At 36.9% G+C, this 22,581-nt stretch overlaps 2 protein-coding genes across 2 annotated transcripts; both read left to right on the top strand.

The window, feature by feature from the left end:
• Window positions 1-248: 248 nt before the first annotated feature.
• On the top strand, window positions 249-3,780 carry LOC149219331 (aluminum-activated malate transporter 10-like). Its single transcript, XM_089382575.1, has 6 exons — window positions 249-841; window positions 1,389-1,529; window positions 1,736-2,005; window positions 2,252-2,361; window positions 2,569-2,715; window positions 2,816-3,780. The coding sequence occupies exons 1-6, from the start codon at window positions 478-480 to the stop codon at window positions 3,746-3,748; spliced, it is 1,965 nt and encodes a 654-aa protein (XP_089238701.1). The 5' UTR covers window positions 249-477; the 3' UTR covers window positions 3,749-3,780.
• A 5,277-nt stretch (window positions 3,781-9,057) lies between these two features.
• LOC149219330 (aluminum-activated malate transporter 14-like) lies at window positions 9,058-16,908 on the top strand. The gene is made up of 3 exons (XM_089386788.1): window positions 9,058-9,337; window positions 16,234-16,374; window positions 16,607-16,908. Exons 1-3 carry the CDS (start codon window positions 9,058-9,060, stop codon window positions 16,906-16,908), a joined length of 723 nt encoding a protein of 240 aa, XP_089242914.1.
• Window positions 16,909-22,581: the final 5,673 nt, after the last annotated feature.

Below are 22,581 nucleotides of genomic sequence, written 5' to 3'. Positions count from 1 at the left end.
AAGCGTCAAATGTCAAATGTGTGTTCCCCACACTCTGATTTCACCCGGTAGAGGGACACGCATAATTTTTGGAAAAGAATCTGTTGCACTATATTTCATGAATCACACCTTTTGACATTAATGAAAAATGGATGGATGGATGACGCAAAGGGAACGTAGATTGTCCTCAAGAGCCAACTATGTGGCTTGGTGGGGGCATAAAACTAGAATCACTGGCCTTTAAGGCTTGCAGTCCAGATTTGCATCGGTTCTGAATACCGTTTGCGTTCTGGTTATAATCCTGTCAAGCTTCTTCACTGAATAACTGTTCAATTTTCTTTGAGATGCCATGAAACATACCCACTCTGCAACAGAATCCGGAGAAGAAGCAAAATCATCCATACCCACTCTGCAACAGACTTTGAAGGAGCAAAATCTTCCATACCCACTCTGCAACAGATTTCTGAGGAGCAAAATCTTCACACGTAAAAGTTAAGTATGGCCAGATCGAAGGTCAATGTCTCCAACATCGAATGGGAGATCAGCATTCACGAATGGGAGATACGCATTCCCGAAGGCTCCCTCGACCTCGAACCAGAAACTCCCAAACACCTTCATAAACAAGTGTCTGAGAAGATCCTCCAAGTATTCGGTGGCTTGATATCGTACGTTGTTTCTCTCCGCAAGGCGATCTGGCAACATGGAGCGGAGGATCCAAGAAGAATTTTTCATGCTATGAAGGTGGGAATCGCACTTGTTCTGGTCTCTGTCTTCTATTTCAATGGTATATTGTATTATTCCTTCAGCGACATGACTGTGTGGGCTGTCATGACAGTGGTTGTGATCTTCGAATTCACTGCAGGTAATCACTCCTTATATTCGTACATATTTCCTGTATCCATGTACCATGCAAAAATGGCCGAAAATGATTACATTATAGATTTTGGAATATTTTAATTCATTAAATTTTTAAAATATCATTTCAATTCATCACATTTCTAAAATATTTTAAAATCTACCATAAGTATGGCCACAATATTAAAATGATATACTATACAATATTTTATTTTTTGGTATTTTTAGTTGACAAGAAGGAGATTTCTCATAATGGAAGCTCCAGTGATTTATGATTATCAAACAAAATTTTTACAGATAAATCATATTAGTTTTTAAATTAGTTTTTGGATTCAAATCCAAAAACTAATATAATCTAGAAGAATTTTGATTGATAATCATAAATCCAAAAACTGATGTGATCTCACCTAAAAAGATTGAAGGAAAAAATGTTTTAAGTTATACAGAAAGAAAGAATTATTAGTCTTTTTATATTTTAAGTTGACCAGAAGGAGATGTTTTAAGTTGATACAAAAGGAGAGGATTATTAGAAATTATGGTGTGTACTGTGGCAGGAGCAACCTTGGGCAAAGGATTAAACAGAATGTTCTCAACGTTCCTGGGAGGAGAGTTGTCTGTACTGGTAAACCTCGTTGCACGTCAAGGTGGAAAGCTGTTCCAACCAATTATACTTGCTGCTGGGGTGTTTCTCTTTTGTGAGTACATTGAAAGTCTTTTATGCTTACAAATGTAAGAGGGAACAACTAAATTTCATTTCAAGATCTTAGTAGAAGTTATTTATAGTCTGTTAAATATGTTTTAAATTGAAATATCTGGTTTCATAGATACTACATTTTTTTTAAAAGAAGTCTATTCTTATAAGTCATATAAATTAGTTTGTGCCTGTCCCATATGAGTACAGGTGCATTGGCGACATTTACACGGCTTTCCCCCTCCTATGCGAGATATGATTATGGATTCATGATCTTCATTCTCACCTTCAGTGTCATTTCCATCTCCGGATATCGCGAGGAAGACTTATTTGGATATGCACTTGTACGGTTCGAGACGGTACTTTCAGGGTGCGGCATAGCTATGCTGACCAGTTTACTGATCTACCCAATTTGGGCGGGGGATGATCTCCACAAATTGATTATACGTAACCTCGAAGGGCTTGCTGTATCTCTCGAAGGTGAAGTAAATTTTATGTGTATTTTTTTGTAAGGTTTGATATTTAGTATCATATTCTAAAATATTTTCAAAATCTACCATTAAAATAAAAATGACTTTCAAATAAGAAATAAACTTTGAAGTAAGCATAGATTCAACTTTGACCTTGAAAGCGTACCTTCATATGCTTCCAGAACCATAGAATTTGTTAATAATCCCCCTTTGCTTCTTTTACTTATTCTAGGATTTTGTTTTACTTACGTTGTAGGCTGCGTCACAGAGTATTTCAAGGAATTTTCAGATAAAGATTCGGACAAAAATAAGGTCTCTTCAGGTTACACGCGAGTGTTAAATTCAAAAGCTAGAGAAGAAGCTTTGGTGGGTATTATCCCATAGCAGTTTTTTCTTTCAGTTCTAAACTATTCAAAGATTTAGAATATGTAATTATGAAATGGTGCCAGTTAATCTGCAATCTGCAATTTTATGTATTCCCTAATCTGCAATTTTATGTATGCCCAAAATGAATGACTTGCATCTGTTTGAGTTGCCTTTGTCATTTTATAATGTTCTATATGTCTTTGGCAGGCGAACTTTGCTAGATGGGAGTTCGCACAACACGGGCGATTTGGATTCAGATATCCCTGGAATCAATATGTCAAAATTGGAGCAACGATTCGTTATTGCTCGTATTGCGTAGATGCTCTAAATGGGTGCCTAAACTCTGAGATTCAGGTATGTCTGACAGAATTTTTGGTTAAGAACTTGAAATTTAGATTTAGCTTAAATTTTTGAAAAACAGCTCAGCCAGTGCTGTTAAATCACGTGAATCCAGGAATCGTATTTCCTTCGAAATCACCTAAAAGAGCCATGCATGAACATCGTAGCCGGAGTCTCCAAGATTATAATAGAACTAGCGGAGAGCATCAAAACCATGACCCGAAGCACCAGGATTAATCTCATGAACAACCACCTGAAAAGGGCAGTGGAGGAATTACAGAATTGCTTGAAGTCCCAACCAGGGCTATTTATAGACAGTAAAAGGTGGCAGATCGTGGAAGAAGACCCAAGACCAAATTTTATCAACACCAAAATTGCGAAGCCTTCTAAATCCGAAAACACACGAGCTTTGAGGATGAAGAAGGCTGCTGGTGAAGCAAACAAAAAGCCTGTTATATCGAGCAAAACCAGGCTCTTGCCTATTACGTCGGATGATTCTGCTGCAGTCCAAAATACCGAAACAGTCGAGGATGTGGCCTTCATGGACAGCCTTTCTCTTGCAACGGTTGCATGTCTTCTCACAAAAATTGCGACGAGGCTTGAGACTGTCATTATTGCTGTGGACGAGTTGGGAGAACTTGCAAATTTCCCTTTGGCTGAGGACGAAGAGTTGGGAAAGCGTCCATGTTTTACAACTAGTGTGGAGGATAGACCAGTCGTCCATAATTATGATGCTCCAGCCAAAGGATCACCCCACTACCCGTCACCATCTCGGCCGCAGCCCATTCAGAATCCCGAAGCAAAAGTTCCGCCCTCAAACTTGTCACCATCTCCGCCAGAGCCCGTATATAATCCCGCCGTAAAAGTTCTACCACGAAACCTGTCACCATCTCCGCCAGAGCCCGTACAGAATCTCCCCGCAAAAGTTCTACCGCCAAACCTGTCACCATCTCCGCCAGAGCCCGTACAGATTTCGGCATCTGTGATACCACCTGCGGAACAGCTACCTCGTCTGCCGGTGAAATCAGTTCGATGGGCGCCCATGTGAAAGCTTCAAGGCAACAAGGACAACGAAGACTCCTAAACGTTAGTATTTCTAATATATTAACCTAATCGTGGAAATATATTGTACCGGAGTTGTTGTTTTTGTGAGATTTTTTTATGTTTTTTTGGTGGGTTTTTTTGTTAAATTTTTTTAAAATTTGAGAATAATTTATTGAAATCGCAAGTTTGATACCTAATTTTTGTACAATCAAAGCGGGGTTTTCAGGGCGTTGTATTGAATCTAAATATGCAGTTAAAAAACCATTTTAAATAATACAAATTAAGATTTTTACCTCAAATTTTTCCACGGTTACCGAAATTTCCAAAAAATTACACTAACAACTCCATAACCAACCTACATATTCTACTCATACATCAATAAATTTTACAACCACTTAAAATATTATATAGATTTGTAAACCTAGATGGCGGTAATTCAGCTATTAATGAGGTTTCATTGATGAGGGTTATGCAAATGAAATATGAGAAATGGTGACTGAAAGCCCATATTCATCAGCAATGAAGAATAATGTAACCTGAAATTGCCGAAATAGACTGAACAACCATTGGAACCTGGTTTTCTGTTCGGATTTCCTTACCCGGTAAATTTAGTGTGTAAGTTATGCTACTGGTTTCATATGTAGCTAAATTTTGAGCTATATATAAAATATGATGTTATTTATGTTTGATGGTTGGTCCATTATTTTAACGACGTGAGAATTATAAAAGAGATTAGCACTATCCTTTTATGATCATATTTATATTTAATTGCTTTTAATCTGTAAAAATTCGAACTTTATTATAACTTTTGTAAATTACCTTCCTCGTTTCATCCTCTTAACAATTAAATACCAGCAACAACTTTCTATGCTCATATTCATACTTCATGCTTATCTAACGTGAAAATTCAATTCAAATTTTATTGTTGGTATGTGGATTTGTTTGATGGTTGCATTTTCTTTAGCAATTGGATATTAACAGCAACTCTTTGTTCTCCGGCATGAAAATCTAAAATTACAGTGAAGTCTTAAGTTGCTGATTATGTCAATGAAAAATATCATTTCATTGGCTTCCGTGTTTCTAAAGACTTCTTTTGACATCTGAGTAGTCATTCCTCCTCCAATTTAGCATTTAGCGACACTCCCCAATATCTTCTTCCATGAATATAAACAGCAAGAGGAGAAGGAGCATGTGAGAATAGACGTGTTCTTTGTGAGAGGATTGAGCTTGTTATATACAATGTACACAGTCCTTGATGCCGTGCTTCACTTTGTCTATGGATGTGAGTGTTTGTTGAGCATGCTATGAGTGTTAGATGGTGAAACATGCCATACAAAAAAGGAGGTGTCTATAATGCGACTTTTTGAGATTCCGGTGGCGGAATTCGGCGGTTGAAATTGAGATGAAATCATGATTTGTTGCAGTTAAAATGGTTTTTTAACTGCATATTCGGATTCAGCACCCTGAAAAACCCCTGGGACGCTTTCATTGTGCAGAAACTAGTTATCAAACTTCGATTTCAATAAATCACGGCCGGATTTTCACCGGAAAAAATGGCCGGAAAATCTTTCAAAAAGTCGTGTTAAAGAGTACGACTACAAAAAATACCCAAGTAATATTATAAAAATCATTTCACTATTTTCCTCACTTTTGAGAAAAAGATCAAGTTGCAGAAGGTTTCTTTAATAATTATAAATATTATAATTTTTTTGAAATATCATCTTTATTCTTTCTAAACGCTAAAGCCATGTATTCACCATCTTTATGGTGATACTTGAAGTTTTATTCTCTATTATTGATGTGAAGCTATCTTATGGTTGGATTGATATTTATATGTCTATGAGAAAATTAGTGGCTATTTAGTTTACTTTACATTTGTTTGAGCAACCTAAAATGTTAGTTATCAGCTTGATCTCAAATAGCATTAGGAGTTCCTACATATCTCAAATAGCATTAGGAGTTCCTACATTGGGTATCGTGGAAATGGCTTTTTCTCTTATAAGAAAATTTTAGATTTTAAAGTCTAAAATGCCTATCGTGGAAATGGCTTTTTCTTTATAAGAGAATTTTAAAGTCTAAAATAGTTGATGTTTTTTGGTTTTTTAATTTATTTTTATATAAATTTATTCACATTTTAAGTGTGGATGAAAAAATGTGTTTTTTTAAATATATTTTTATTTTTATTGAAGTAAGTTTATGTGCATAGATTACACTTTTTGAATGTAGAATCAAATCAAATTCCCCCTATAATATATATTTATAATTAAAATTTGAGTAAATTAATTAGACATAAATTTAAAGTACAACTAAAATAATTGTACTTTTTTTTCAAAAGTACTTAGCCCTATCATATCATTATTTTAAACTAATTAGTTATTTTAAAATTAATTTTGTTATTACAATTTTTATTTTGAGTATTAAAAACTATAAACATTTAATGAATTTTTTTTTTTTTTGAATATAAGGAAAGTGAAAATATAAAAAAAATTATTTTCTTATTACTTGACTAAGATGTAGTTATAAGGTTTTAAAGCGTTGATTTTTTCTTTATCTGATTTCTTCTTTATCTGTTTTTGAGGTTAATGTACTTATAAGGTTTTAAAGTGTTGATCTCTTCTTTATCTATTTTTGAGGTTGAAGGAAGGATTAGTAAAATGGTGGATGCAACACTTTACAGATAGTTGGTTGGGAGTTTAATCTACCTAACCACCACTAGCCCTGATTTGGGTTATGCAGACAGAGTGTTAAGCCAATTTATGTCTAAACCACTTGAAAGCCAATGGAATGCAACGAACGATGTTTTGAGTTATCTACAAGGTACTGTAGATTATGGAATTATTTACACTGACTACCACTTGAAAGCCAATGGAATGCAATGAACAATGTTTTGAGGTATCTACAAGGTACTGTAGATTATGGAATTATTTACACTAACTCTTCTGATGTTAAAATGACAGGATTTGCAGATTCAGATTGGGCATATCTATAATAGGTTATGCATTCAGTCTTGGATCCAGGGTGATCACTTGGAGCAGCAAGAAGCAGAACATAGTCTCCTTGTCCTCAGAAGCAGAGTATTAAGCCATGTTGCTGAGTATTAAGCCATGTGTGCAGCAACGTGCGAGGGGGTTTGGTTGTAGAGACTTCTCCAGGATGTTGGGGGAGAACACACAGTAGCAACAACAATAAGATGTGACAATCAAAGTTCAATCAAGTTGGCCAACAATCCCGTGTTTCACAAAAACACAAAACATATTGATACTCAATTCCATTTTGTAAAGGAGAAAGTGCAATCTAAAGAAATTCATCTAGAATATTGTATTACATGTGATAATGTTGCGGACATTTTCACTAAGCCCCTTGGAAAGGTAAAATTTCAAATGTTTAGAAAGATGTTAAGCATATATGTGAACCTATTCTTCATTAAGGGGGAGTGTTGAAGATAATGGAGAATATCCTAAAATAGGTAGAGTTAGAGTTGGTTAACGTAACCTCAGGATAGGAATTAGTTTCTATTTCTTAGGATGTTATTAAACTTCCCTAAAACCATATATTCTATTTAATGCATAATGTTGATGAACAATGTAGAGCGTTCTGCAGAGCCAAACTCTCCTGGTTCAGACTCTCTTTCACAAAGTTGACCAATGAGTTTTATTTTCATTAATACCAAAATTACCATTTTTATCAATATACCATTACCGTTAAACATTACTATTACTATTGAGCATTTGTAGTTTTCTTTGTGATCTATCATTACAATTGGGCATTACTATTGAACATTTGTAGATTTCTCAAGTATTCTGAAATCTAATAAAAGTGGTAAAATAAATTGATCACTGTACATCCGATTTCAAAATATACAAGAATGGCTGGCATTTTTATGAATGAGCTGCTTTATTTGTTTCAATAATGTTCTAATATGTCTTCGGCAGGGAAACTTTGAGAGATGGGGGTTCCCACCTGGGGCGATTTGGATTCAGGTATCCATGGAAGGAATATATAAAAATTGAAGCTACAATCTGTCATTTCTCGTATTGCATAGATGCTCTAAATGGGTGCCTGAACTCTGAAATCTAGGCTTGCGTTACAGAAATATTGGTTAACAACTTGAAATTTAGATTTACCCTAAATCACTTATGTAATGCTGATAAATCATTTGAATCCAGGAATTGTATTTCATGCGACAGAACCTAAAAGAGGCATGCATGAGCAACATCGTATCCCAACTAAGGGCAGGAATTTCAAATCTGAAGCATATCTTAAATTGCTTTTGTAAATCTAATACCCATTTTAATATTTTATCGCAGAATGTTGAAGGCTGAAAATTTTAATTTCTTTATAGTTGTATTTGATGGACAATTTGCCCATCAAACGCCGAAGCCTCCAAGATTTTAACTCGAAAACAAATAATTAATTATATAAAAGGTTACATACGGCACTGCAAATAATGAATCACCTATTTAAACGGAAAAGTCAATTGTTTAAATTTTTACACCGTCACAACATACATTGCCAATAATAAAAAATAATCGTGTTTTTAACTTATACTGCATTAAATATATGAGAACTGGGTCAACACGGAAGAAGCTATTTATATACGCCATGATGTCACATCATGGATAACCCTTACTGAATTTTTTTAAACTAACACTGATGAATAGCCCATATGTTTTGAACCGTACTTAATTTATTTAATATAAAGAACTGTGTTAATTGTCAATTAGCAACATGTAAGGGCCAAATGTCAAATGTGTGTTCCGTGTGTTCCCCACACTCTGATTTCACCCGATAGACGGACACGCATAGTTTTTGGAGAAAATCTTTTGCACTATATTTCATGAATCACACCTTTTGACATTAATGAAAAATGGATGGATGGATAACGCAAAGGGAACGTAGATTGTCCTCAAGAGCCAACTATGTGCATTGGTGGGGGCATAAAACTAGAATCACCGGAAGGCTTGCAGTCCAGATTTGCATCGGTTCTGAATACCGTTTTGCGTTCTGGCTATAATCCTGCCAAGCTTCTTCACTGAATAACTGTTCAATTTTCTTTGAGATGCCATGAAACATACCCACTCTGCAACAGAATTCTGAGAAGGAGCAAAATCTTCCATACCCACTCTGCAACAGAATTCGGAGAAGCAGCAAAATCTTCCATACCCACTCTGAAACAGACTTTGAAGGAGCAAAATCTTCCATACCCACTCTGCAACAGATTTCTGAGGAGCAAAATCTTCACACGTAAAAGTTAGGTATGGCCAGATAGAAGGTCAATGTCTCCAACATCGAATGGGAGATCAGCATTTACGAATGGGAGATACGCATTCCCGAATGCTCCCTCGACCTCGAAACAGAAACTCCCAAACGCCTCATAAACGAGTGTTTGAGAAGGTCCTCCAAGTATTCGTTGGGTTGATATCGTACGTTGCTTCTCTCTGCAATGGGGTCTGGCAACATGGAGAGGAGGATCCAGGAAAAATTTCTCATGCTATAAATGTGGGAATCGCACTTGTTTTGGTCTCTATCTTTTATTTCAATAATTTATTGTTTGATTCCTTTGGCGACACCATTGTTGTTGGGGATTTTTCTGGTAAAATCCCAAAAACACACAAATAATCTCCACAGAGGCAATGCTCTGTTTCCTCTCCACAGGATCTTTTGTGCACAGGGAAGCTTTTAAAAAAAATGACTGAATAACAGAGTATTACACCACCATAAAATGATTTCTATTCAAAAATATATTGCCTCATACATATTCATCATCTTTTACTGAGAGGGATTTACCAAAAATTACATTCAGCCATAAAAAAAAACTCTGTCTCCTCCTGAGAATTCACTGTGTTGGTTAAAATTCTCATTTACATTCACTGCTGTGAAAACACTTTACTTACTGGTGTAAAAATCTTCTTTTACATACTCCTGAAAAAGAAATTTACACTTACCAAGAAGAATTATATACCTGCTCCGCTTCGTTTGGACAATATAAAAATTTACATTACAACCCTGATTTCTTGGGTTCGCACTGCTCTGTTGTATATGCTCACTGCTTCACTTGCAGCTCTTTTTCATTTGACTCATTCTATCTAAAATGAACACACACACTAAACATATACAAAATGATTTTTTTTTTAAACATGGTTGACTTGGCCATACCTCCACCATAAAAGAAACATTAAGTGCCGTAAAAAAACATAAATATCTACCTACGCATATGACAATTTATTAAATGCCTTCATATTAAAACTGCGGTCAACCAAACTTGAATTTTACTTCACGCAAAAACTTTAATGTTGGTTCGTATGCATCTTGGAACAATCGACGGCGGAAGTTGATGAAGAAGATCGAACGGAGGAGAAGAATATCGGGAGGCCTTACTTGTTTGAACGATAGCACCCAAGAAATGACATTTGCTTACGTATGGGGAGGGACGCGTGCCCAAATTTTATTGCATCGGGCTCGAGAGTACGGAAACAACTTTATGCTGGAAGGTGGTCCGAGATTGAAAGGCAGTTTTGCTGAGTGGTTTGGGTGAGGTACGACTGCATTGAAATTACATATTCAACACTCCCCTTTAATTTCAACTGCTGGGCATTCAGTCATACCCAGACACTTTCTCAAAAATTCAAAGCTTTTCTGATCCAGTGGCTTTGTCACGATGTCTGCAACCTGTTCTTGAGTCCTGCAATGTTCTAGGACAATTTATCCATTGTTCATCAATTCTATGTAGTGAAACCTTGTATCAATGTGTTTCGTTCTCTTATGAAACACTAAATTCTTTGACAATGAAATAGCTGAGCTATTGTCACAAAAAATCACCGTCGCTTTTGCCTGCTCTTGGCCTAAGCTCCTCAACATTCTTCTCATCCAAACTGCTTGGCATGCTGCTGCTGTAGCTGCCACATATTCAGCCTCTGCTGTAGACAATGCTACAATGGACTGCTTCTTAGAAGCCCATGAAATGGCTCCTGAACCCATATGAAAAACATAACCGGAAGTGCTTTTCTGATCATCTACACTTCGAGCTCAATCACTATCAGTGTATCCAATTAAATCTGAACTTTCTGAGACACTATATAATATGCCAAATATTTTGGTACCTTTGACATATCTCAAAATTCTTTTTGTTGCCTGCCAATGTGCCTCATTTGGCCTCTCCATGAATCTGGAAATTAAACTAACAGCATACATAATGTCAGGCCTAGTTGCTGTTAAATACATAAGGCTGCCAACAATACTCTTGTACAAACTAGGATCAAAATCCTTGCTGTTGTCCTCTCTGCTGAGTTTTAATCCCATTACTGTGGGAGTGATCGCTGCCTTGCATTCTTGCATGTTAAATCTGCTCAATACTTGATTTACATATCTTGCTTGTGAGATAAAAATTCCTTTTTCATTTTGATATACTTCTATGCATAAGAAGTATCTCAAGAACCCCATGTCAGTCATTTCAAATTCCTCCTTCATGACTGATTTAAAATTCTCAATGAGCTGATCATCATTACCTGTGAAAATAACATCATCAACATATAAGACAACCATTAAAATTTTACCATCTTTTCCTTTGATGTAGACGGTGGGTTCTCCCTCACATTTGTCAAATTCATTATCCAATAGATAGGAATCTATCCTGCTGTACCATGCTCTTGGCGCTTGCTTCAGCCCATAAAGAGCTTTCTTCAATTTGCACACTTTGTGCTCTTCACCTTTTTTCTCATAGCCTAGAGGCTGTTCAACATAAACCTCTTCCTTTAACACTCCATTTAAGAATGCTGACTTCACGTCCATTTGGTAGACTTTCCATTTGTTTTGAGTTGCTATGGACAACACTGCTCTCACGGTTTCCATTCTTGCAACCGGTGCGAAAGTCTCCTCATAATCTCTTCCATACTGCTGTTTGTACCCTTTGACAACCAGCGTTGCCTTGTGTCTTTCTATTTTACCTTCAGCATTGCTCTTAGTCTTGTAAACCCATTTGACTCCAATAACTTCTTTGCCTTTTGGTAGCTCAACCAAATCCCATGTTTTGTTTCTCTCTATGGCATTCATCTCCTCATCCATAGCTTCTATCCATTTCCTATCTTTAATTGCATCTTCGAAATGAATAGGATCATCAACATGACAATACAAGGCAAATAAGGAATTCATTCCTTCATCATAAATGTCGCTTAGATTTCTAAATTTCTTACCTCTTTCATTTGGAGTGCAAGTGCTTGAAGATGCACTTGAATTTCCACCTTCTGGTGTGCTTGGAGAAGCACTTTCATTTATCCTCAATGGTGTCCCTTGCTGTCCTTGTGTTGGCGTTGCTGTTTGGGGATGCATTTCAGCCACCTCCTCATCATCTTCATCATGAGACAAATAGTTTTTAACATTAACTGTCTTCTCTATGCTTCCATCCCAAACTTCCTCTTCAATGAATTGAACATCTCTGCTGATAAAAAACTTCTTGGTAGATGGGATATACAACCTGTAAGCTTTGGATTCCTCGCTGTATCCAATGAAGATACATTTCTCCTCTTTGCTGTCTAACTTCCTCCTCAGCTGATATGGAATGTGTGCATAGGCCACACATCCAAAAACTCTCATGTGGGTGACTCCTTGCTTTCTCCCACTCCATGCCTCTTCCGGCACTTTGTTGAACACTGCTTTTGTAGGACACCTGTTCAAAATATACACTGCACAATTTACAGCTTTAGCCCAATAATCATTTGGCAAATGCTTTGCCTTTAGCATGCTCCTCACCATATCCATGATGGTCCTATTCTTCCTTTCAGCAACTCCATTTTGTTGTGGAGTGTACCTAGCTGTAAACTGTTTGTGAATTCCATTTTCTCTACAAAATCGTAGGAATTCCTTGGAGATATACTCACCTCCTCTATCAGTTCTCAAAACTTTTATATGCAGCCCGCTTTGGTTTTCCACAAGTGCCTTGAAATTTCGGAATTTCTCAAACACTTCACTTTTGTTTTTAAGGAAATATACCGAAGTTTTTCTTGTAAAGTCATCAATGAATGTTAGGAAATATTGGTTGCCTGCTAATGATGGTGCTTGCATCGGTCCACATAAATCCTGAGTGGATGATCTCTAAGGGTGCCTTTGCCCTTATGCTTTTACCTGATGGAAAACTTTCTCTATGTTGTTTCCCCAAAATGCAACCTTCACATAGGTTGTCCGGTTTCTCTATCAATGGTAATCCTCTTACCATTCATTTCCTACTCAACAAGTTTAGACCTCCAAAATTGAGATGTCCAAATCTCAAGTGCCACAACCAATTTTCATCCTTTGGCACGCTTTGGAAAGCCTCTTGGGTGACTGCTGCAATTTCTCCTTTGTTTTTCAAATCTGCCCTTATTCTAAGAGGGAACATCCTGTTCCTTGTCATTTTTACCTCAGCAATGCATCGTTTGCTGGGTGCTATATCCATGATGGTGCACACATCATTTTTAAATAAAACATTGTACCCCTTATGGACAAGCTATCCAATACTCAAGAGGTTACATCTCATTCCAGGGACATAGTAGACATCTGCTATGGTTTTCCTTTCTCCTTGCTTTGTAAATATTTTTACCTCTCCTTTTCCCATAACAGAAATTTTTCTATGAGTTCCTAGTATAACTTCTGATTTCATATTCTGATCTAGAGCAGAAAAGAAGCCTATGTTTCCTGTCATATGGTTGCTGCAACCTGAGTCTAAAAGCCATATGTCTTCACTGTTTGTTTCAGCCATGTTACAAGCTAACAACACATTATCTTGACTGTTGTTTTCTCTAGTGACATTTGCATTTGATCTATTGTTCATATCATGCTGCTTCTTCCTACATTCACTGGCATAATGCCCATATTTTTTACAATAATAGCATTGGACATTGGATTTTTCATACCTTTTTCCTTGAGCATGATGTTTTCCTCTTTGTTGGCTGCTGCCTTGGTCTTGGTTCTGATTTGGATTGCTGCCTCTTCCTTGAGCATTTGCTGGGCTGTTCCTTCCACCTTTGTTCTGGCTTTTGCCTCTTCCTCTCTTGTTTCCTCTGCCTTGACCTCTTCCTCTTCCAAAGGACATCTCGGTCTTGAAGGCTTGCTCTAGAGATGAGTTTTCATTCCTACTCAACCTCTGCTCATGTGTTATCAGTGATGCATGTAGCTCATCAGCTGAAAAGTTTGAGAGATCCTTTGTCTCCTCTATGGTGGTGACAATCGCATCAAACTTTGGGGTAAGACTCTCAATATTTTCTCCACAATCCTCCTTTCTTCAATGGTTTCTCCATGAGTCCTCATCTGTGTGATCAGACCAATCACATGTGTGAAGAATGAGTCAATGTTGTCTGACTCCTTCATGTTCAGATTCTCAAAATCTTTTCTCAGCAATTGTAGTTTTGTTGTCTTCAATCTCTCCATGCCTTGATAGGCTGTCTTGAGGGTTTGCCACGCTTCATTTGCTGTCTTAGCTGCTACTAACCTTGGAAACACACTCTGGTCTACTGCTAGATACAACAACACACGGCCTTTTGAATCCTTCTTCCTATTGCTTTTCAGCAGATCCTTCTCTGCTGGAGTTAATCTATTAAACTCATTTTCATCTGCTGGTTCTTCAAAACCATCTTCAACTATTTCCCATAAATCTTGAGAGGCAAACATGGCTCTCATAGTTATTGCCCAATAGTCATAGTTTTTCCCATTGAACTGTGGGAGCTAGTTATTAAACATACCCATGCTAGTGCTTGTGCTAGCCATTCCTTGACTGTGTATTTAAAACACTGACTGTCTCAGCAGTAACAAAAAGAAAACTTTGAGTAATACCTGAATCTTTTGCTTGAGACTTCACTTTGCTGGAGAAGATTTACTGCTGCAACAAAAGACTCCTCCCTTCAGCTTCTTCAACACCTTCAAATAGCCTAAGCCTGCTCTGATACCACTGTTGGGGATTTTTCTGGTAAAATACCAAAAACACACAAATAAACTCCAAAGAGGCAATGCTTTGTTTCCTCTCCATAGGATCTTTTGTGCACAGGGAAGCTTTTAAAAAAAATGACTGAATAACAGAGTATTACACCACCATAAAATGATTTCTATTCAAAAATATATTGCCTCATACATATTCATCCTCTTTTACTGAGAGGGATTTACCAAAAATTACCTTCAGCCATAAAAAAAAAAAACTCTGTCTCCTCCTGAGAATTTAATGTGCTGGGTAAAATTTTCATTTACATTCACTACTGTGAAAACAATTTACTTACTGGTGTAAAAATCTTCTTTTACATACTCCTGAAAAAGAAATTTACACTTACCAAGAAGAATTATATGCCTGCTCCCCATCGTTTGGACAATATAAAAATTTACATTACAACCCTGATTTCTTGGGTTCGCACTGCTGTGCTGTATATGCTCACTGTTTCACTCGCAGCTCTTTTTCATTTAACTCATTCTATCTAAAATGAACGCACACACTAAACATATACAAAAGAATTTTTTAAAAAAACATGGTTGACTTGCCCATAACTCCAACATAAAAGAAACATTTAGTGCCGTAAAAAAAACATAAATATCTACCTACGCATATGACAATTTATTAAATGCCTTCATATTAAAACTGCGGTCAACCAAACTTGACTTTTACTTCACGCAAAAACTTTAATGTTGGTTCGTATGCATCTTGGAACAATCGATGGCAGAGGTTGATGAAGAAGATCGAACGGAGGAGAAGAATATCGGGAGGCCTTACTTTTCTGAACGATAGCACCCGAGAAATGACATCTGCTTACGTATGGGGAGGGACGCGTGCCCAAATTTTATTGCATCGGGCTCGAGAGTACGGAAACAACTTTACGCTGGAAGGTGGTCCGAGATTGAAAGGTGGTTTTGCTGAGCGGTTTGGGTGAGGTACGACTGCGTTGAAATTACATATTCAACAACTATGTGGGTTGTCATGACAGTCGTTGTGATCTTCAAATTCACTGCAGGTAATCACTCCTTATATGTGTACATATTTCCTGTGTCCATGTACCATGCAAAAATGGTTGAACTTAATTCAATTATAGGTTTTGGAATATTTCGAAAATATATATTAGAAACTAACTAAAAAGTTTCATTTCAATCTATTAAATTTCTAAAATATTCTAAAATCTACCATAAGTAGGGTCACAACATCAATATGATATATTAAAATTCTAAAATATTTTAAAATCTATGGTCATAATATCAATATGATATATTATACAATACTCTATTGATATTTTAAGTTGAGTAAAAGAAAATGTCTTATAAATTTCTGTGATTCATGATTATCAAGCAATTCCCGATAGATCAAATCAATTTTTGGATCCAAAACTGATGTGATGTATCTAAAAGAATTTTTCTTAAAAAAGAGATTTTTTAAGTTGATACAGGAGAGGATTATTACTCTATTTATATTTTAAGTTGACAAGAAGGAGATGTTTTAAGTTGATACAAAAGGAGAGGATTATTACAAATTATGGTGTGTTGTGGCAGGAGCAACCTTCGGCAAAGGATTAAACAGAATGTTCGCAACGTTGCTGGGAGGAGCGTTGGCTGTACTGGTAAACCTCGTTGCACAACTAGGTGGAAAGCTGTTCCAACCAATTATACTTTCTGCTGGGGTGTTTTTCTTTTGTGAGTACATTGAAAGTCTTTTATGCATACAAATGTAAGATGGAAGAGCTCAATTTCATATCAAGATCGTAGTAATTTGAAATAAATTTGAAGTTATTTAAATTTTATGTTAAATATGTTTTAAATTGAAATATCTGGTTTCATAGATACTACAATTTTTTTTAAAAGAAATCCATTCTTTATAAATCATATAAATTAATGTTTGTGACTGTCCGATATGATATGAGTACAGGTGCATTGGCCACATTTACACGGCTTTCCCCCTCCTATGTGAGATATGATTATGGATTCATGATTTTCATTCTCACCTTCAGTGTCATTCCCATCTCCGGATATCGCGAGGAACCCTTACTTAACTATGCACTTAATCAGTTGGAGACAGTACTTGCAGAGTGCGACATAGCTATGGCGACCAGTTTACTAATCTACCCAATTTGGGCGGGGGATGATGTCCACACATTGATTATACGTAACCTCGAAGGGCTTGCTGTATCTCTCGAATGTGAAGTAAATTTTATGTGCATTTTTTTGTAAGGTTTCATATTGTTGATCAAATTCTAAAATATTTTCAAGATCTACCATTAAAATAGAAATGACTTTCAAATAAGAAATAAACTTTGAACTAAGCATACATTCAACTTTGACCTGGAAAGCGTACCTTCATATGCTTCCAGAACCATAGAATTTGTTAATGATCCTCCTTTGCTTCTTTTACTTATTCTAGGATTTTGTTTTACTTACGTTGTAGGCTGCGTCACAGAGTATTTCAAGGAATCTTCATGTATTCCCTAATATGTAAGTTTATGACTGCCCAAAATGAATGACCTGCATCCATATGAGTTGCCTTTGTCGTTTTATAATGTTCTAAATGTCTTTGGGAGGCGAACTTTGCTAGATGGTAGTTCGCACAACACGGGTGATTTGGATTGAGTCTGAGTGACCCATGAGGTTCTACTGCTGCAAGAAAGATATTACCAAGTATGCAATCTACTGGAATGTCAGCTACTGAAAACTTCAAATAAACACAGTGGCTATCAAAGCAAACAGATGCTTTGGGTACTTCATATCTAAGCTTTTTATTACCCAATCCCACCACTTCCCTTTCTGCAGTGACCTAATATTTTGATGGGATATTTTTCATATTTAAAATGTTAATATCTGCTCCAGAATCAATAAGAGAAACCATTTCAAACATTTGCCCTTTTATACAGATATTTACCAGAACATGATGTTGCTGATAGGAGATAGTAAGTAACCTCATATCCCTGAACCCAAAATTTGGATCCTTCATTCCTTCAGCAATTTGAACTTCTTGATTACTGCTATGAGAAGCAGTATGCCATGGCTGATCATTATCATCTTCTTTTGCCATCTGTTTCCCTTTTTGTATTTCTGCCATTTGAGCTTTTAATGCAGAAATTTCAGTCTTGAGGATATGAATTTCTCGACTGACTTCTCCTAAAGTAAGGGACCTTACTCTATTAGGCTTCTACTGATGCCTATGAAATGATTTTGTATTTTTCTCATATGATGCATCAACAAAAATAGATTTCTTACCTGAGTTGTTTGAAGCTTTTGCTTTTAGCTGATCCATAAAAGCTTTCGTCAGCCGATTTTCATCTCTCCATCCTCTATGGCACGAATTTGTGACAAAATATTCAGTTCTTCTTCTTCTGTTGCGGCCATAAGGACTTTTTCTTTCAGGGGCTTAGGCTTTTCTTCTTCTTCTTCACTTGAGTCGCTGAAATATTTAGAATCAGAAACATACTGAACATGGCAAGCACATTCTTCAGAATCAGAACATAAACAGTGTGAAGAATTTGAATATGAACATTGCCCCATATGAGCTTGAAGTTCTTCTGCATATGAAGAACTAAAAGAATTATAAGAAGACTCTTCTATTTGGTGCTGCTGAGCTATTTCTCTGATGGTGACATTCGGGCAGTGTTCTGTGCTGTGAGCATGAGAACCACATTTCATGCACACAATTTGTCTTCTTCCTTCTTGCTTTACTTGTTTGTTTCTTTGGGCAAAGATTTGGGGCTTATTTCCCTTGTTTAGTTTTGATGCTTCACCTTCTGGACATCGGGAGGAAGTGTGTCCAGTTTTCCCACACTTCCAACAAGTAATTTTATTCCATCTGTCTTGCTTATGAGTATGCAGATGGATATCAGAGAGATTGTAACAATGCATTTTGGGAACATATTTATAATACCCTCTTTTTGTTCTAGAGGCTTGGCCTTGCCTCGGCTTTGAATATCTGCTTTTGGACTTTGGATAATTTCTTCGGTTTTTGTAGAAAGTTCTTTAAACTCTCTTTTGGCTCTTTTCTTAGCCTTCCTTTTATTTACCAAAGGATCATCCAATGTTAATCCATATTTACTGCATATGGATTTTCTGTCAGGCAGTTTGGAAAGCTTTTCCAGCGACTTATTTACCTTTGAGCTAGTGCATAGACTAACCAGTGTCTTTGTAATGAGAGAATAGATCTCTCCCCATGTATAAGACTCAAAGGGTAACTGAAAGACTTCATGCATTCTTATATAATAAACAAATTTAGATGGTAGAGCTGCAAGATATACCTGTTTCCATAACAGGTTCTTTGAGTCTTTGACTTCATATATCCTCTGCATCCAATCCCTGTGGAAGTCATCATATTGAGACATTTTGTGGCACTTTAAATTCATCAGAATGACTTCTTTTTTATCAGCGATCTCTGTTTCACTTCCACACCAATGTTCCAAGATCATTGATGTAAGTGTCTATATCATGTTGCTGATAACTGTGCCATCATGATTATGTATCACATCTACTTTCTCATATTTTAACACTTCTACTTCCATTGTTTCTATGAGCTTTGGAGATGATTCTGTCTCCCTCCACCTGAGGAGTTTCCCTGTAAAACACTCAATAATTGTCCTACAAGCATCAATTTCAGATTTCCCTCGCAGACACATGAGCTTATATTCTGTATACATGATATCAATCATCTACCTTATTTGGCCTATGCTCATGTTATCTATATTCCACTCTCTGTGGGAATCAGGGAAAAAGGTGTGTGCTTCAGGAAGTTTTCCTTTGCCTTTTATGTCAGGTGCAGGATATTTGTTGAACCTATGTTCAAGAGGTTCATATATGGGAAAGATATGGTCTGTCTGTTCTTTCCCTTTTTTTTCTTCTTCATCCTTAAACAAGGATGCAATTGTGATTTTATTTGTAGCCACAGTATTTGATGAAGACATGGCTACTTCTTTAGGAAATAATGTAGGAAACCTGTCTATAGATTTCACAGGGTCCTATATTCTTATGCTTCTTTTTACAAGAAAGGAGTTTGGAACTGGTTTCTCAATTTTAGACAGACTTATCTTTTCGACTTTGCCAGTTAAACTAGATATAATTTGTTTAGTTGTGTCTAAATGACCAACTAACTTTTCTTCTACTCCTATTTTGTTCAATGACTCTCTGGCATAAGAATGAATCATGCTAGTTTCAAACTGTACATTGTTCAAACATTTATTTACATCATTTAATGATACTTGGACAGTATCAATTTGTTCCCTGACTTCTATTGACTTTGCAACATTCATTTCCAAGCCTTTTACTACAGTATTTGTCCAGTTAAGTTGTTCACTAGATCTTTGAATCCTTCCATCAATGCCCAAGGCATTTTCATCTTTCTGGACTAAAGGGATGGCTTTGGCTGCATTTGTGTTTTCTCCTATGACAAATCCTTTGTAAGGAGGAAAGGTCATAGTGGTTTCAATTTTTGATCCATCAAGTGCAGTCCAAGCATGCTTGTTTGCTGAGGTGCTGGTTGAACCAGTAAACACATTTAAGGGAGCAATATTATCTTTCCATGAATAAAAATATATCCAAGCATTATTCATCTCCATATAATGCTTCCAATCGTCAGCAAACTATTTCTTCTCTGCAGGTGTATAGTTCTGCTCAAACTCATCTGCTTCAGGATTAGTGTACAGATCCCAATTTAGCATGGCTTTCATCCATTGGGCACTAATCTCGAATTTCAACCATCCATTCATAAGTGAGAAGAACTTATGCATTTCCATTACTACGGGCTTTTTACAGTCAGAAGGAACAGGGCGAAATCTGCAATATGGAATCAGGCCATTTGCCTGCTCAAGGTACCCTAAACCATATCTGGGTTTGGCTGGTCTCATTAAACACATCATCTCTGTCAGCCTTATATCTTCTCCTTCGAGAGTGGTAAGTTTATTCATCATGAGCACATGATCTAGATTTGATTCATGTGGGAAAGGAATATTCGTGCATTTGGGATTTGGGCATGAATTTACAGATGTAGTAGGAGGAGTGATTCCAGTTCTGGGGTTATGATTTGAATGGAGGTTAGACTCAACTAGAGTAAGCAGATTAACAAATTCTTAACAATCTGGGCATTTGACTTCTAAAGAAGAATAATTTACAAGCTAGGCTAATTCATACAAAGAATTATGTTTACAACAAGATGAAGAGGAACATGCAATATCTACAGTGGAAGGATCTCTGCAATACTTGGATTGTTTACAGGCTAACTCTATTCTTCTTCAGTCAATGGTAGATCTTCTAGGAAATGAGATAACTACAAAAAATTGATTTTCTACAATATCAGCGGAGGTAATAGCTTTAGGAATAAGAGGCTTAGGATTATTCACAACCCAGTGTTCTAGAAATGTCAAGTCTTCCCATCTGATGGTCTGATGCTCAATTTTTTTATTTTTGGCATCAGTGAGGACAACTGTACTTGACTTTGAGTCTCTGCTGGGTGTATGGCAGATGGCTGGCCAAAGGGTATTTGTGTGATGGAAACAACCCTTGGTCTGGATGGCAATATTATTTCTCTTCTTCTTCATGTCGAAACCAGTTGTTTGAATCTGCAATTGCAGAATCTGATCTATGGTCTCGTCAAAGGTATACACAGAGAAATTAGGGTAACAGTCAAAGTAGACTGGGCCATCTGATAGAGGAGCAACAATCCTGCCTATTAGGGAATCTGTATACTTGTTGTGCGTCATATCCCTGACAGTAGCAAGCACATAAGTATTTAGGCCTTTGTGGGTTAAGGCATTGATCCCTACTTGGATACATCCTAAGTACAAATAATTTGTATATTATCTGAATTCTCCTGGATCTGGCTTACAGACTCTTTAATGCTTATTCTAGTAGCTGCTATTAAATGAAAAGCAGAAAGGTCACTATACACTTTTGAGGGAGCTATTTGGGGTAGTTCCCATCGGGCTGATGGCTGGGGTTCTTCATAAGAAAGTTCAGTAGAATTTAAAACTCTACTGGAGCTACTAGCAAACATGTCCCTTAATGGGTTTTCCTCAGCCTGTGAATCTCTCTCTTCAAGTTCTCGAAAGGAAATAGACTTTCTGAAAGATTCCATTCTTAAATGAGTACTTTTGGTTTTGAATACCAACCTTAAGAACTAGACGTTACTGACTCTGATACCAAATTTTTAGTAGGGGCTCCTGTCACGAGCTTGCTACTTGCAGTGGTGAACCTACTCAGAACTTTCACACTCTTATGGCCTCAACAATGGCTTCCTCGCCTAACAATGGTTGTGGCGTCCCTTCGTTCCTTTGGCAAGCTTCCTGCCAACTTTGGATGAAAGCACAAAGACAACTACTACCGCAACAAACAATGCAAAAGAACAGACAACGTATTCAGATGCAGAATGGTGTACTCATTTTATTTCAGAATAAATAAACTGATTACAAAGAGATTCTTTACAGAGATAAACTATCTTCACATTTATCAGACTTTATGTCGTTCTCAAGGAACAAGCATTAACGAAGGCTAGCTGGTGATAGATAGGCTCTGCCTTAGAATATGACATAACTCATTTACAGACTGGACGACTTTCTAAATGATTCGACCACTTTAGGTTCTCACTAGTGCCGAGCACCCTGATGCACAGGCTCCAAAATCACCTAAGGACTTGAGTTCTTCTCATGTTGCAAGAAGATCAGACAGAATGTCTGCAGATGTAGCGCAGGAGGGGCACTCGACTCAAAACACACAAAGACTCTAACTGACTCCAAATGTGAATGCCTTTGTAATGGGCCTTACCCTCCTCATATAGGAAGTGAGGGGGAACAATCATCACTGTAGGTCATCCGTGAACTGACCTAAAGGTGGATGGAATTATTACTTTTGGATAGTGCTAGGGCAACATCCGCACAA

Source organism: Pinus tabuliformis, chromosome Q, assembly GCF_031772625.1.
Source record: "Pinus tabuliformis cultivar Carrire ecotype Pingquan chromosome Q, CPIR1, whole genome shotgun sequence".
NCBI lineage: Eukaryota > Viridiplantae > Streptophyta > Pinopsida > Pinales > Pinaceae > Pinus > Pinus tabuliformis.
Note: the sequence above shows the minus strand (reverse complement) of the source record. Positions and strands in the feature narration are given on the sequence as shown.

Excerpts from the sequence above, each read along its gene's own strand:
- LOC149219331 (XM_089382575.1), top strand. The coding sequence starts at position 478 with ATGGCCAGATCGAAGGTCAATGTCTCCAACATCGAATGGGAGATCAGC. Across the intron at positions 1,530-1,735 it reads TGCTGGGGTGTTTCTCTTTT|GTGCATTGGCGACATTTACA; the intron begins GTGAGTACATTG and ends ATATGAGTACAG. Across the intron at positions 2,362-2,568 it reads AAGCTAGAGAAGAAGCTTTG|GCGAACTTTGCTAGATGGGA; the intron begins GTGGGTATTATC and ends TGTCTTTGGCAG.
- LOC149219330 (XM_089386788.1), top strand. The coding sequence starts at position 9,058 with ATGGGAGATACGCATTCCCGAATGCTCCCTCGACCTCGAAACAGAAAC. Across the intron at positions 9,338-16,233 it reads TGTTGTTGGGGATTTTTCTG|GAGCAACCTTCGGCAAAGGA; the intron begins GTAAAATCCCAA and ends GTGTTGTGGCAG. Across the intron at positions 16,375-16,606 it reads TGCTGGGGTGTTTTTCTTTT|GTGCATTGGCCACATTTACA; the intron begins GTGAGTACATTG and ends ATATGAGTACAG.